Raw genomic sequence first — 15,851 nt, 5'->3', positions numbered from 1 at the left:
GGTCAAATAATCTGGGAAAAACTTTAGGCTTAGAGTCTCTTTTTCCAGCCACACGCTGCCACCCCATGCCAGGCAACCCTGAGAAAATGACTTCCCCTCCTGGGCAGGGCCTCAGACCCCGTTCCTCACCTATAGAAAGACAACCTTCTTTCCTCACAGAGAACACACGAGAAGTAGGCGAGGTGGGGTAAGCACTTAACACATCCAAGAGAGGAAGAAAAAGCTGTGTGGAGCAGGGGTAGGGCCCGAGCAGGCAGGTGCCTGAGGACCCCACTCCCTTAAGGCCTGAGCCACCTGCTTCGGGGGGGCGGGGGGCACAGTCTGATGGGGAGTGCCCACACTGGGGTGACCCACAGACACGGAAGGGAAGACAACAAAGAATTCATCCTGGAAGGACTCCTGAGGGAAAGGGCAAGCATCACCACCTAGGGTTTATAGAACTCTTTCACATACATTACTGGGTCCCAGCCTCAAAGGCCCTAGGACGGGGCAGATCGTCCCCACGTCACTGGCAGCAAGCTGAAGTTCAGAGAGGGTAGGCAGTATGCCACAGTCACAGACCAAGTGCATGGCAGAGTCGGTCTTCTGACGCTCACCCAGGACTCACCCCGGCTTAGCCAGGTGTCCCTATAAGGAGACGCCAGGTTTCTCTACCTAAAGCAGCACTTCTGCCACTTCCCGTCCCTGCACCCCTCCTCAGAAAAATTCTCCAGGGACACCATGGTTTCTGAGATCGAGTACAACTTTCTCAGCTTAGCATGCTGGGCTTCCAGGAATCATCAAAATATCCAGAAGATAAAACGGCAGGGTGAGAAGATATCTTGGTGACCACAGAGTCCAACAACTCGGTCTAAGAAGAGGGGACCAAGGCCCAAAAAGAGAGAGCTTTTTCCAAACACCCCAGAGCAAGTCAAGGACAAGACAGGGCTAGAAGCCAGTTTGCTTTCTCCAGCCAGCATTCTCTCTGCTCATCTTCTTGGCTCCTCTGGAAGCTAGGCACCTGAGACTCTACAAAGATTGGCTTCAGCTAATAGTAACAGCAAAACCCAGGATAACGGTGCCTCGGTGCAGATGGAAGTTTATCTCTCTCCCAACTTCCAGGCATGGAAACCATCTGTCCAAGGCCAGTATGGCATCCCATGGTACATGGACCAGGTCTCATCTCTCCTTTGCTCTGCCCAGGACGGCTTTTATTCCAGAGGTCACCTCATGGTCCAAGATAGCTGCTGAACTAGAGCCATTCCATATGCATTCACACCAGCAGAAAGGAGGAGTGAAAGAAACAGCTCACACTCTCTTCCTCTTAGGATACTTCCACTTCTAGCCCTTTGTTGCATGGCCACAGCTACCTACTAGGACGACAAAAGTATGTAGTCTTTATTTCAGGTAACCAAGTGCCCAAAGCCTTAAAGTGGAGTTCTAGTTATGGAGGAATTGGGGGACCACCAACTGTCAATGCTGCCCTAAGTCATCACTGAGTCCATCGTGCACAGTGACTCCTCACCTTGCCAGGTGCCAAACATCCCGTCCCCTTCCACCCCGAGCCTGACAGTGTCTTCCTCATCCCAGGTGACCAGTGACTGCTGACTGAGCAAGGGAAGTTGACTTTTCTGGGTAGTGCATTGTTTTCCGGGTAAGCTGGAAGTCGCTTCAGGCCAAGGACCCTGTCTTGGGTGTCCGTGGATTCACTCCTGCCATCCTTGTTCCCATCCTCCAGGCACCGGCCACACACAGGTAGGCACATCTGCGTCAAACTTGGCCCCAAGTCTGCCTTCCCTCCTTTCCCAGGCACTTACAGAAGGCCTGATCGCTGCTGTGGGGGCAAGGCCATTTTACAGGTAGATGCCTTAAAAGACCAATACAAGAGCACCTGCGGGGCACAGGCAGTTAAGCGTCTGACTCTTGGTTTAGGCTCAGCTCATGATCTCAGGGTCAGAGATGGAACCTGGCATTGGGAACTGCGCTCAGCAGAGAGTGAGCTTCTCTCCCTCTCCCTCTGTCCTTCCAGCTCATAGTGTCTCTCTCTCTCAAATACATAAATAATTCTTTTTTTTTTAATAAATTAAAATAAAAGCCAGTACATCAGCAGCTTCTGGACTAGGCATGAGCAAATTGATTGGTTTTCCCCGAAAAGGAAGGAGGGGTTTCTTTGGTTGGGATTTGTTTTTTTTTTTTTTTTTTAAGATTTTATTTTTAGGGTGCGTGGGTGGCTCAGTCATTAAGCGTCTGCCTTTGGCTCGAGTCATGTTCCCAGTGTCCTGGGATTGAACCCCATATCAGGCTCCCTGCTCAGCGGGAAACCTGCTTCTCCCTCTCCCATTCCCCCTACTTGTGTTCCCTCTCTCGCTGTGTGTGTCTCTCTCTGTCAAATAAATAAATAAAATCTTTTTGTAAAAACTGTATTTTTAAATGATCTCTACACCCCGCATAGGGCTTGAACTCACAATGTGAGATGAAGACTTGCACCTTCCACAGGGACCGGGCCAGCCAGGTGCCCCTGAAGAAGGAATTTTGAAATCTCAAAATGTGAAAAAATAATAATAATAATAATAATAAAATACAAAATAGATGACCATCACTATGGAAATGGCTCATTTATTCTTGTATTTAATAACTTTTTCCTGGACCACGGGCTGTGTGCCTACCACTCTGCTCAGTCCTGAAGATCATGAGAAACTAGGCAGGTGCAATGGGGTCTCTGTCCCTATGGTGTTTACAGTCCACCAGGCATGGCTCCCATGAATAAGAAAGCATTGCGGATGAACAGACTGTTTCATTCTACAAGGAGAAAAATACAGGCTACTTTGAGAACTTATTATAGACGTAGCCCACCCTGGGCACACCTGGCTGGCTCAGTCCAAACAGCATGTGACTCTAGATTTTAGGGTCGTGAGTTCAAGCCCCACATTGGGCTAGGTATCGGGGATGACTAACAATAAATAAATAAAGAGAAAGAAAGGGGAGGGGAGGGGAGGGGAGGGGAGGGGGAGGGAAAGGGAAGAGAGAGAGGAAGGAAAGGAAGGTGGGAGGAAGAAAGAGAGAGGGAAGAGGGAATTAAGGAAGGTAGAAGAGGCAAGCCCACCACCTGTGGTGTCTAGAAGGCTTTCCTGCAGATGCCACATTGAGGGCCCTGTGAAGGACGATATGAAACTCCTAAATGTGCATAGAAAAGGAATGTGTTCCAAGAAGACAGGACAGCCTGTGCAGTAGGCCCCAGCAGAAAAAGATGTGCTGGGAGCCAAGCCCTGAAAAGCCTGCACCACAGAATGAAAGAACACAGGAGGGGGTGGCCAGGAGGAGGCCTGAGCAGCAGGCAGAGGCCAATCAGGCCCAAACTGCCCGACACCCCCCACCCCCAGGGCAGGAGCCTTCGCCTGCATGTCGTCAACAGGAGGGGCTGCAAGCAGGAGACTAACCAAACCTGATCCGTCCTTTTAAAGGAGCACTCTAGCCAGGGGCCCATGGGAATCTTCTGTGAGCTGGGAAATGTTCTAGAAGCAGAACTCTATGAAGCGCTTTCTGCCTTTTACCGCCCTTACCGTCATACCCCAGCAAGAAAGGAACAAAGCCTTTGTTCTTTGATTGGCCAGACTGGCCCCACCCACTCTTGCGGGCCCAGAGAGGAGGTGTGTGACTGGCTGGCCCACCAGGACCACAGGCTGCAGCTGGGAAGGACAGTTGGGAAAAAAGTGGGAGGCAGTGCCACTGGCCGGATCAGGAGAGAGTTCTGTTACCAGAATCGGGGAGGGTATACATAAAGCAGCTAACACCCACCCCAGGATATGCCAAGTGGCAGCAGAGTGGCCAGCCCAGGGACTACCAACCATGTTCAGCCCTGTTGATCCCCAGGCCTCCCTTTCCTTCCTCCCCGGCTACTGCTCCCAGCACCTCCTCCCTTCCCAGGGCTATCATCTGTCTGGCCCTCACCCTGAGCTACTTTAAAGTCCCCCAAAGACGCAATTATGGCCCATCCTAGCCCAGAGCAACTTGGATGGGCAAAGCAAAACCTTAAAATGACAATGTATGAAGAGTGGCCCACAAATGCTTGGAAAACTCATTCTTTTGCTCCTAGAGGGTTAAGAGGTGAGAACAATAAGGAACAATGATTTATCTGCACTGGTCAAACGTGGGCCTTCTATACCTGTAGATTTCCTAGAAAACTAAAATTCAGTCCCATTGGTATTCTTTTCTAATACCAATCAAAAATTTAAATGTACCTGTACTCTGACTCAGCAATTCCAGGAATTATTCAGGTATCCCCACCACATACGATATGCCACAGACCCAAGCTTATTAACTGCAACTTTGTTGACAAAGCAGAAAATTTAAAAGACCCACCAACTGAGGATTGGTTACATAAACTGTGGCACTTGAACTATACGGGAATTAAAATTAAAACTTATTCATTTTTAATATTTTAATATATTTATTAATATTTAAACATCATTTAAATTATATATTAAATATTGTATGTAATTCCTATTATTTAAATATTAAATATATTTAACAATAAATTTTAAATATTAAAAATTTTAAATTTAGGGGCGCCTGGGTGGCTCAGTGGGTTAAAGCCTCTGCCTTCAGCTCAGGTCATGATCCCAGGGTCCTGGGATCGAGCGTCGCATCAGGCTCCCTGCCTGGCAAGGGAGCCTGCTTCCTCCTCTCTCTCTGCCTGCCTCTCTGCCTACTTGTGATCTCTGTCTGTCAAATAAGTAAAATCTTTTTTTTTATTTTTTTTTATTTAAATTTAATTTTTTTTTAATTTTTTAAAAATTTTTTAAATATGGGATGCCTGGCTGCTCAGTCAATAGAGCATGGGATTCTTGATCTCGGGGTTGTGAGTTCAAGTTGTACTTTGGGTGTAGAGCTTCCTTGCTTGCTTACTTACATATATACATACATAGCGGCTCGTCCATAAGTGGAATATTATGAAGCTTTGAAAAAGCAAGAGGCAGCAACTTACATACTAATATGGAAAGAACAAGTGTTGGGTGAATGTCAAATCGTGCCATATATTACCACATATAGTATAATACCCTTTGTGAAAAGTACACCTGTATACATGTACCTACTTGAGGGATGATACATACATAAACTCTACCTGAAATGAATTACAAGAAACAGGTAACGTTAGGGATGCCTGGGTGGCTCAGTCAGTGAAGCATCTGCCTTCAGCTCAGGTCATGAACCCAGAGTCCTAGGATCGAGTCCCACATCAGTCTCCTTGCTCATAAGGAAGCCTGCTTTTCCCTCTGCCTGCCACTCCCCCTGCTTGTTTTCGCTTTCTCTCTCACTATCTCTCTGACAAATAAATAAATAAAAATCTTTAAAAAAAAAAAAAAAAAAAAAGACAGAAAGAAACAGGTAACTTGGTTACCCTCTGGGTGAGAAACCAGGTAGCTGGTGGGGAAGGAGGCCCCTTGTACTTAGAACTGTGTACAGGGAGAATGCCTGGGTGGCTCAGTCCATTACCGTTAAACATCTGACTTCGGCTCAGGTCATGATCCCCGTATCCTGAGGTAGAGACCAGCATTGGGCTCCTTGCTCAGTGGGGATCCTGCTTCTCCCTCTGCCTCTTCCGCCTGCCACTCTGCCTGCTTGTGCTCTCTCTTTCTCTCTCTCACCCTCTCTCTGACAAATAAATAAAATCTTTAAAAATAAAATAATAAAATAAAAGAACTGTGTACAGGGAGACATCGTCCATTCAAAAACAAAAACAAGCTTAAAATTGTTCAGCTGTGTACGCAGTACAGACGATAAAATCTAGGATTGTATAAAAGCCCTAGACCAAGCATTGGACACCATTTCCATCACTTACAGTGTAACCTTTTGCAAATTCTACTTGCGTAAAATGGGGATTTTATTACCTGCCTCCCAGGAACACTGGAGAGTTGGAATGTGATGCAGCCCCAGATGTGCCATCAAGTAGGTACTTAAAAAAATGTTAGCTTCCATCCTTCCTCAGGGTCGTCTAAATGAGAATTGGGGGCCCAGCTCTTATATTTGGTGTCCCCTGAACGCTGAATGTGCTTGATCACATAGTGGGAACACAGAGACACTTCCTAGAAAGGAAGGAGGGAGGGGGAGGAAGGGAGGGAATTCCCCCCAGAGTTTTCCTGCCTTTCCCTGAGCAAACACCTGGGGTGTGGAAACACCAGGAGGCTATTGTTGGGGCCCTTAGATGCCCCCAACATGCCCACCTTGTGGGGGCGGGGCCTGATAAGATGGGTGGCTGGCTTCGAGAAGGATTGGGTGGGACACAATTTTAAAATATTGACTCAGGGCCTCAGGGGCCTCTTGGTCCCTCTCTCTGGGTGCCACGCCTGCTCTGGGCTCTGATACCACCCTGCCGCCTCCTGGGACCTGCTGAGAGTCAGTCCCACATGAACTGAAGGCTGCTTAGTCTGCAGGTTGTGATAAAAATAAATTTCTTACTTTGAGCTGTTGCCAAAAAATAATCATGTTCTAAACAATGGTCTTAGTTTGATCCTGGAAGAGGGAAGTCCTTTACTGTGACGGAGTCCAGAACTCTGGGCCTAGCCCTGGGAGCGGGTGGGGAAGTAGAAGGCCTGGGATCAGTCAGGAAGCAGCTCCATCGTCGAGCTGAGTAGCCAGGGAGATATCTGGAGAACCCCGACTCTGAGAAGCCAAGGATCTGGGGACAGGACCCCTGAGACCCCATAGCAGTGCTAGAACTCAAGTTTCCTCCCCCCACTGTCCCCACAACTGTACTCTCTGCATGGTTTTTATTCTCCTTGTGCTTCAGAAGGTCAGAACTAAGTAAGGGTTTGTCCTCACTTTGTCCGGTGCTAAGGCCTGGAATCCCTGGGGTGGCAGTGGGGGGCGGGGGGGAGGGGAGTAGGACCAGAGGCCAGAGATGACCTGACCCACCCAGGTGTGTCTTCAACTTCTGGCCCCGCCCTAGACCCTGGAGGCTGCAGTTTCCGCAAAGATGGGCAAACCCCTTTACACACTTCACAGAACATATACACACCCCTACCAACACAGCATGCCCTCCACATGCAAACACAGAAGGCACACACCCTTCACTCACTCAGCTGTATGTATAATACAAACACTGCATGTGGGAGCGCCTGGCTGGTGCAGTCGGTGAAGCGTCTCACTCTTGGTTTCAGCTCAGGTCAGGAGCTCAGGGTCGTGATCGAGCCCTGCGTGGGGCTCCATACTCGACGTGGCCACTGGAGATTCTCTCTTCCTCTCCCTCTGCCCCTCCTACTCCAGCTTGCACTCTCTCTCTCTCAAATAAATCTTAAAAATAATGTTAACGCTGCAAGTAAAAGGGTGGCAAAGGAATGGCAAGGACCGGTGTCGGATGGGTGCAACCATCAGGGGAGCTGGGAAGAGCTCACTTATCAATGCCAAGTCCTGTGCGATCTTGGCTTCTAGAAACCGTGGGTGGGACACGTCCAATTGCTACGAATGGACTCTGGACTTCAGAAGAGGAAGGAAACCTGGGACTCCTTGGTCCCCCGCTGCAAAGGAATGAAGACGGTAAGAAGACCTCGGTGGCCCCCAAGGAAAGGCCATGTGCCTGGCTGACGAGGAGGAGAGGCTTGGGAAGGGCAGAGTACAAACTCCAGAGCTTCCTCTTTCCCACTGGGCCAATTACTCAGCCCTATGTGCAAGCAGTCCTGGGAGGTCTGCAGAGAGGAAACTGAACTCTCTCCTGCTAATAGTATCTAAAACCCGCCTGCGTGCCTCAAAGGGTTTATTGCACAGATAAAATGAAATGGGGTGTTTAAGAGCACATGCATGCCCAAGGTGTCACGTGGTTTTTTTGTGTTTTTTTTGTTTTTTCAGCAAAGAGGTCTCTCTGGGAACAGCCGGAGAAGGCCAGACTTTCCTTCCCAGTGCCCCTCTCCATGTTCTAGCCATCCCCCACCCCAGCTTCTGAGTCCCAGGAGAGGCCTCCTGACCTCCTTTCCCTCACCCCATGGCTAAGGGCTGCACACAGCTAATGGGATGGGCAGAGCCGGCTGAGACTTTATTTGGGACAAGACACTCAAATTGGCTTTTAGTTGGAGGCATGGACAAGAAGGGGTACCCAGGGCAGCAGAACCGCCCCCAGGGGCAGGCTGAGGACTGGGACTGATTGAGTCTTAGGTGAGTCTCCTGTTCCCAATGCTTCCCTGCACAGCTCCTTCCCCCAAAGGCTCTATGGCAGCCATGAGAGCCGGGAGGCTGGGTGGGACCACAGTGGTTGTTCACTTGGACAGGACATCAGACGACTCAGACACCAGCTTCCCGTCACGGGTCTCAATCTTCTTCACCACCACAGCCTTGGAGGAGCTGCCACGGCTGAAGGACCCGGAGGGGCCAAAGCTGGACTGAAAGGAGCTCAGGCCATAGTTGAGGCTAGGGCTTGGGAGGGCCCCATAGGTCGAGCTCAGGCCACCTGATCAGAAACAGAACAGCAAATGGGCACAGAAGGCCAAGCACACATCAGGCTCCATGCCCCCATTCCCTACCATCTGCTACATGGTTCCCAGGGCTGGGGAATTCACCCTGGCTCATGATTTTAGGATGGGTGGGGAAAACCGAGAGCTTTGAATTAGTTATGTGACCTTGGACAAGACCTCTAACTCGGCCCCAGCTTGCTCACCTGTACAAGAGGGAAATGACCAGTAGCTGTGTAAAAAGGCCCCGCCCTCCTGCCCTCCTGCCCTCCACCCCCCAGGCCGAGACACTCACCTGAAAAGCCGCTGGTGGTCTTAGTATGGATACTCATGTTCTGCATCCCAGACTCCAGCCTGTACCCAGAGGATACATGGGACATCAGAACCAACCCCAGGCCCTTGTCCCAGGACAAGAGGACTCAATTCCCACCCCTGCCCACCCCAGGTCCCAGGGCTAGAGCACCAGTCAGAGACCCCAGTACGCACCGGCTCTCCTCGCCCTCCAGCAGCTTGCGGTAGGTGGCAATCTCAATGTCCAGGGCCAACTTGACGTTCATGAGCTCCTGGTACTCGCGCAGCTGCCGGGCCATGTCCTGCTTGGCTCGCTGCAGGGCGGCCTCCAGCTCGGCCACCTTGCCATTGGCATCCTTAATGGCCAGCTCCCCGCGCTGCTCAGCATCAGCAATGGCAGCCTCCAGTGCAGCCCTCTGTGCAGGCAGGGGGACAGGTCAGCAGGTAGAGCAGAGTCTGGTTGCCTCCTCCCCCTGCACCCCCCCCCTCCCCTCTCTATTGGGAACCAGAGCCTCTCCCTGACCTAGACTAAGCAACTCCACCTAGCTCAAAGAAAATGCTACCATGGGCTTCAGAAGCAGGACAGGGAAACCTGAGCAGCTCCCAGGCACTTCCTTGCATAAACTTCTCACCTGGGACCCCATCAGGCATCATCCCCAGCCTAACTAACTGGACCACATCTCTGCTTTCAAAACTGCTTTAAAGCAGGAGAACCTGACCTTACCCTGATATATAAGACAGATAAAATAAAGCAGGCTCAAGGGAACCAAAGGTTCCATCCTAACCTAAGCTATCTGTCCCACCCCTCTCTGGCCCGTCACAGCCCCAGGGACCTGCTCAGCACCGTTCCCCCACCCAGGGGGCAGTCTGAGAAGTTGAAAGTCTGGTCTAGCATTCCTTTCCTGACCCTCGCCTCATCACTCCTTGTTGCCTTGTCTGCCCTCACCCAAGAGCAGACATGTCCAAGGATCCTCTCCCACCCCCAGCCCAGACAATACCTGGTTTTTGAGGGCCTCGATCTCAGCCTGGAGTCGGCTGATGCTCCGATTCATCTCAGAAATCTCCGTCTTCGTGCGACGGAGGTCATCCCCGTGCTTCCCAGCCAATGTCTGCAGCTCCTCGTACTGTGGATGTGAGGCAGGAGTGAGGCAAGTGCCCAGCTCAGCTCCCCTCCCCGTCCCCCCCCCACACAGACACACACACCACTGCCAGCCCTTTTCGCAGACCTCCAGGCACACGGACATCCCTCTCTCCCCAGCACCCATGCGGTGGGCCCAGCTCACAGCAGGCAGGAGAGTTTGAAATCCTGCTCCCACCTCAAGTACTAGGGCACAGAACCCGCCAGAGCGGAGGGCCAGCCTGTGACCCTGCTCTTCACCTTGATCTGGTACATGGTCTCAGCCTCAGCCCGGCTACGGTTGGCGATGTCCTCATACTGGGCCTTGACCTCGGAGATGATGCCGTCCAGGTCCAGGGAGCGGCTGTTGTCCATGGATAGGACCACAGACGTGTCCGAGATCTGGGACTGCAGCTCACGGATCTCCTGGGGTAGGGAGATGGCACAGGGGGTATGAGGCCCTGTCCTTGCATACAAAGAGCCCCCTTTGGCAGAGGGACTTCCTTAGAGACAAGACAGGGAGGTCAGCAGAGGAGAGAAGATGGGAGCTAGAGCTGGGAAGATGGGTAAAGGCCTGAAACCTGGAGGGATGTACAGATAAAAGTCAGCAAGGACAAAAGGCCACCTGGCTCCAGGTGAATGACCCAAGGGGCAGAGCCCTTCCCCAATCAGCTGCCAACATGAACATTGAGCCCCTAAAAAGCTTGCTACAAAGCCCAAAGTTTCTGAACAAAGGCTCTGGGAACAAACCAGGTTCAAATTACAGCTGGGTCACCACTCTGTGATGACCACCTTGGACAAACTGTTTCATTCCCAAACCCGTTTTTCTCATCTGTGAGATGGGGGACAAAATGTATAGAACAGCCATGTTGGGTTATATTGATTAATTATAATTATTCAGTGGTAAGACGCTGTCTGTGGACGTGCTGGGGTTAGGGAGGAGCCTGATGGGGTGGGGGGCCCTCAGTCTTCAGGCCCCAAGAACATACCTCTTCATACAGCTGCCTTAAGAAGTTGATCTCGTCGGTCAGCCCTTCCAGGCGGGACTCGAGTTCTACCTTGTTCATATAAGCTTCGTCCACATCCTGGGTGGCAGGGAAAGGGAGTCTGAGCTGAGCGCCCACATAGGACAGCAACCAGGGGCAGCCAGTGACCCAGACAGAACCTTCTAGCTAAATGACTTTCCCACCTCACTCTGTAGCCTGGTCCTCCAGCCTCTGCCCCATCACACCTATATCCCCACCCAACCCCTTTACCTCCCTCTCCTGCAGCCCTCCTCCTCCTTCTCCTCCCACTCCAGGAAGTCTTCTGTGGCCACACCTCCAATTCTGCTCCACTTTCTTAACCATGTCCCAAGATCAATGTCCAGAGTTCTGTCCAAACACACCTAACTACCCCATCCCTGTCGGTTTTTCTATGCTGAATACCTAGGAGATAGCCAAATATCCCATTACTTGGACACATTTAGGGACCGAACCCAGAAAGCCTTAGTCCAAGTCTCTAAGCCCCACCTCCGGCATCTGGTGGGGGAGGGGGACTCCCTCACCTTCTTGATGAGGACAAATTCATTCTCCATGTCTGCACGCTCTTTGATCTCCTCCTCATATCTGGTGAGAAACAGACTTAGAATCAGAGGATGAAGGCAATAGGTGAGCTTGTCCTATGTATTTGGCGAGGCAAGGATATCTAGAAAATTCAGTCCATGAAGATGCAGGATACAAGGGCAGGTCTCGTCCTTCTGCCTCAACCAGCCACTCTCTCCCCACCCCACAACCACTGGTTATGGTCAGCAGGGAAGCCTGTAGCCAGAAACCTCTCTCTGAGACCACAAAAACACATGGGATCAGGCACAGGAAGAGGATCAGCAGCGGGGACTGACATGAGCCCTCGGGCAGAACTTTATGGGCTATGCTGGAGCAGGGCCAGGCCTATAAGTACACAACAGAGGCCTTTCCCACCTTGGGTTTACCATGGACGTATTAACATATAATCTGTTATCCTAACCCAGGCAGTTCTCAGATTGAGAGGGGGTGGCCGCTGTTCACAATTACACCTGGACCACAGGCACAAAACGAGACTGTCCTAGAAAACCTGGTCCTCTGATCACCCTAATTATACAGGACTGCACGGCCCATCAGGCACGGGGCCACAGGGTCTTAGGCAGGGCCAGCGGACTTCCAGCGGGTAGGGGGTAGGAGGAAGGAGGGCGACTCACTTATTCTTGAAGTCCTCCACCAGCCCCTGCATGTTGCCAAGCTCCACCTCCAGCTTCAGCTTCTCCTGGCCCAGGGTGTCCAGCTGCCGCCGGAGGTTGCTGATGTAGCTCTCGAACATGTTGTCTATGTTGCTCCGCGCGGTCTTCTGCTGCTGTAGGAGGCTCCACTTGGTCTCCAGAACTTTGTTCTGCTGCTCCAGGTGCCTCACCTGCAGAAGGGAAGGAAGAGCAAGAAGGTCCACATGGGGCTCACAAGGCAGGGGAGGGGTCTTGAGGGGAACCAACACTGTCTTTTCCTCTAGTTCACTTCCAGGGACGTCTCCAGAACCCAGAGAGCTGGTTAACTGCTCTGGGAGGAATCCCCAGTGGCCTGAAAAAGACACCATAGTGAGTAGATTAGGGAGCCATGTCCCCCAAGAGCTGGGGCAGGAGGTTAGGGGGACGACAAGCAAGTGTGTGAAAGGAAGGGACGGGTGGCCAGGAGAGTTATGTTGAAATGGTATTTGCAGAACAAACAGGAATTATTTACTTCGACTGTATATTACAAATCAGTTAGAAGAGCCAAGTTTCGATTTACACTTTACATGAGATTGAAAAAGAAATTTAATTGCTCGTATCAAATAGTATCATCATCATCATTATTATTATATGGAGCGGCTTTGAGGCACTCCTACAGATTACAGAGAAACTGCAGCCCTTCGGCCTGAGAGCACTGGTCAGAAGACCTAGGTTCTAGCCAAAGGCTGCCACTAGCTAACCCTTGCTGAGCGACAATGAGTTGCTTCCCCTCTCTGAGCCTGGGTCTCAACCTTGTGGTGGCCTAGAGGAGCCCAGGCAGGCCTTTTCAGGAGCCTCTCTGGGCAGATGTCACTTTCAGCCAGACAAGAGGCAAGAGACTAGGCAGATCTGGGTGCAAACCAAACACCCCCCTCCCCACTGCACTCCCTGAGATTCTCCTCCAGGCAGGCAGAGGTCTCCCCCTCCCCCACTCCACCCCTGATTCCACCGCCCTCTCCTCCCGGCCCCCAGCACAAAGGGGTTCCTTGGGTTCAAGGAATCCAGATTTTAGCATGGAACTAAGGCATGTTAGAAAGGACTGATTGATTTTTGGATTGTATTCTTTAAGTAATCTCTACAGCCAACATGGGGCTTAAACGAACAACCTGGAGATCAAGAGTTACGTGCTCCACCAACTGAGCCAGCCGGGTGCCCCAGAAAGGAAATTTTTAAAAGAATAATAGACGAGTTCCAAGGGCAGGAATGCGTGGTCCTTAACTGACCCAAAGACATGACTTTTTTTAAATTGAGGGGACTTAAAAGAGAAAGCGGTCTGAAGGGTGTGGTCTAAATCCAACAAATTCTTCTCTATAAATCCTTTTCTTCCCCAAGTCATTCTGCCCCAAAATTATAAAAAGTAAATGATTTTTGACAGTTAGCCTTAATGGGCTGCTTAATATGGGCTGACTCTGCTAAGCTCTTTACATACATTATACGTTTGAATAGGCAAAACCTCTTTGATTTAGGGATTATCATGCCCATTTTATAGATGAAATCGGATTAAGCAAGGGAACCCCATCAAAGGAAAGGGCACAGCACGGTGAACCAGGAATTCCGACTCAGAGCCTGCCCTTCACTACCCACTGTGAGGACCCCAGAGCTAACAAAACGCAGTCAAGGAGTCAAGTCGAGGGTGCCTTCTGTCAAGAAGCCCGCAAGCCCTCCCTAAGCAGGGGCCTGCCCATTCCCTAGGGGACTCCAATTCCTAAGGGCGCTACTCTGCCCCAGGATTTGCCTCCTTCCCTTCCCACAATGCCTCCAGGAGCCAGTCAGCAGGGAGGGGCCCAATCCTCCAGAGCGCTGGGGCCCCGGGGCCCCGAGGCTGCAAAACCCGGCTCGGAATATGGCTCGGAGCCTGGCCTCGGAAAAGTGGAGCCAGGCTGGGGCGGAGCCAGGGTAGGGGAGAGTGAAAGGGGGCCAAGGGCCATGTTGAGGAGAGGGGCGTTGGCGGACAGACGCCTTATTTGAGGCCATAAACTCTGGGCTTGAACAGGACAAGAAACCTGGGCAGGGTGTCCAACGCCCGCAGACTTTGAATCCTGGATGGGCTTTCCTGAAGCCAGCTCCTGGCGCCCCCCTCACCTTGACCCCGCCCCCCAGAAGCTAAGAGCTGCCCCAGGGAGGGGAGCGCCTCCTCAAGACCGAGGGCCTCAGCCCCTCACCCCAAGACCGTGGGCTAATCTCTGCCACGCCCGGCCCCGCCCACCCCGGGTTCCCAGGGCGGGGGGCCAGGTCGTGACTCATCCCGATGCCCCCACACTCGGGGCCTGGAATGCCAAAGGCCTCAATCAATATTTGCCCTCTGAGTCAAGTCACCAGCTTCCTTATTCCACAATCCTATCAACCCCTTTTTAATTTAAAAAAAAAAAAAGAAGAAGAAGAAGAAGAAGAAAGAAAAGAAAAAAAGAAAGCAGAGGGTTACCTTTGGGGAGCCCTTGGGGCAGGACCAGGGAGAAGGGTTAACCTGGAGCAGGGCTCCCACACCCCCGTCCCACCCCTCAGGTGAGCAGCTCGGACTCTTCCAAGCTGAAAGCTTCACAGACCAGTCAGAACTCGGGTAGGGGTGTGATGCGTGAAGGAGGAAGCCTCAAGGTTTAGAACCAGGGGCTGCCCGGCCCCTCTCCCCATCGCTGCCGGGGGTTAAACCAAAGGGCACGGGAGGACTGAGTCATAGCTAGAAGGGGGAGTGCGGCCACGGAGGGTGGGGCCAGCAGGTCGCCAGTGGGGAGCTGGAGAAGTGCCCACAGACAGGGCGACCAAGACACAGGTCGGGACCCCCAGCCCCAGGCACTGACCGCCACGCGGAGTGGGGAGCCCTCACCTTGTCGATGAAAGAGGCAAATTTGTTGTTGAGGGTCTTGATCTGCTCCTTCTCCTGAGTGCGCACAGCTTGGATGTTGGGATCCACTTCCAGCTTAAGGGGGCTCAGCAGGCTCTGGTTCACTGAGACGGCCGTGATGCCCCCCATACCCCCGGCCCCGCCGCCGTAGCCCCCGACCACACTCATGCTGCTGTTCAGGCCCCCCCGGAAGCTGCCGCCCACCCGGGAGAAGGCGGACGAGCTGATGCGGGAGCCAGGCCCGCTGGTGTAGGAGCGGCTGCTGAAGGCCCGGGGGCCGGAGGTGGACACCTTGTAGGACTTCTGGGTCACCCTGACGGACATGGTGGAGGCCGGAGTGGAGGCTGGAGTAGAGGCGAGTAGGCTGAACCTGACAGAGGTTCTACAAGGGGCCGAGAAGCTGCTTCTAGGTAGGAACAACACCCCCGGGTTGGCCCTTTATAAAAGAGAGCCCAGCCCATGGGGAGGATCCAACGGGTACCTGAGTGGCTAGGCCCTGAGGGGGCTGGGCCTAACCCGACACCTGCCACCTACAGGCTGGACTCAGGTGGGGGCAGCAGAGAGCTACTCCCACCCAGGAGCCCACTCTAGCTAGCACTGCCCAGCTTGAGGGGGCGGGGGCATTCCAGAAGTGTAAAAAGGGGGAAAGAAGGTCTGGCCTGGAGGGAGCCTGCTGTAACAAAGAGACTTGGTTGGGGTCACCCAGCCACTGCGGCCCCACTTCTCTCTCTGGTCTCCTTCTCTCCTTGGGGAAGAAACGCAAGGACTGGGAAACACAGCAGGAAAGGGATCCCAGAGAAGCCAACACCCCAAAGACACCACCTTATGTTCTTCTCTCCACTTAGTGATTATGAAATTCTTCCGAGGCTGGAGGACAGGGCATCTAGGTTCCAGATCCTTCAACCTGAAGCCAAC

The 15,851-nt window shown here is 52.2% G+C and overlaps 1 protein-coding gene across 1 annotated transcript; it reads right to left on the bottom strand.

The window, feature by feature from the left end:
• Positions 1 to 7,979: 7,979 nt before the first annotated feature.
• On the bottom strand, positions 7,980 to 15,364 carry KRT8 (keratin 8). Its single transcript, XM_059185253.1, has 9 exons — positions 14,919 to 15,364; positions 12,041 to 12,249; positions 11,372 to 11,432; positions 10,815 to 10,910; positions 10,087 to 10,251; positions 9,707 to 9,832; positions 8,904 to 9,124; positions 8,713 to 8,771; positions 7,980 to 8,416 (listed from the first exon to the last, which is right to left on the bottom strand). The coding sequence occupies exons 1-9, from the start codon at positions 15,258 to 15,260 to the stop codon at positions 8,226 to 8,228; spliced, it is 1,470 nt and encodes a 489-aa protein (XP_059041236.1). The 5' UTR covers positions 15,261 to 15,364; the 3' UTR covers positions 7,980 to 8,225.
• Positions 15,365 to 15,851: the final 487 nt, after the last annotated feature.

Source organism: Mustela lutreola, chromosome 8 (genome assembly GCF_030435805.1).
Source record: "Mustela lutreola isolate mMusLut2 chromosome 8, mMusLut2.pri, whole genome shotgun sequence".
NCBI classification, from domain to species: Eukaryota; Metazoa; Chordata; class Mammalia; order Carnivora; family Mustelidae; genus Mustela; species Mustela lutreola.
This window is presented reverse-complemented; position numbering and strand designations above follow the sequence as displayed.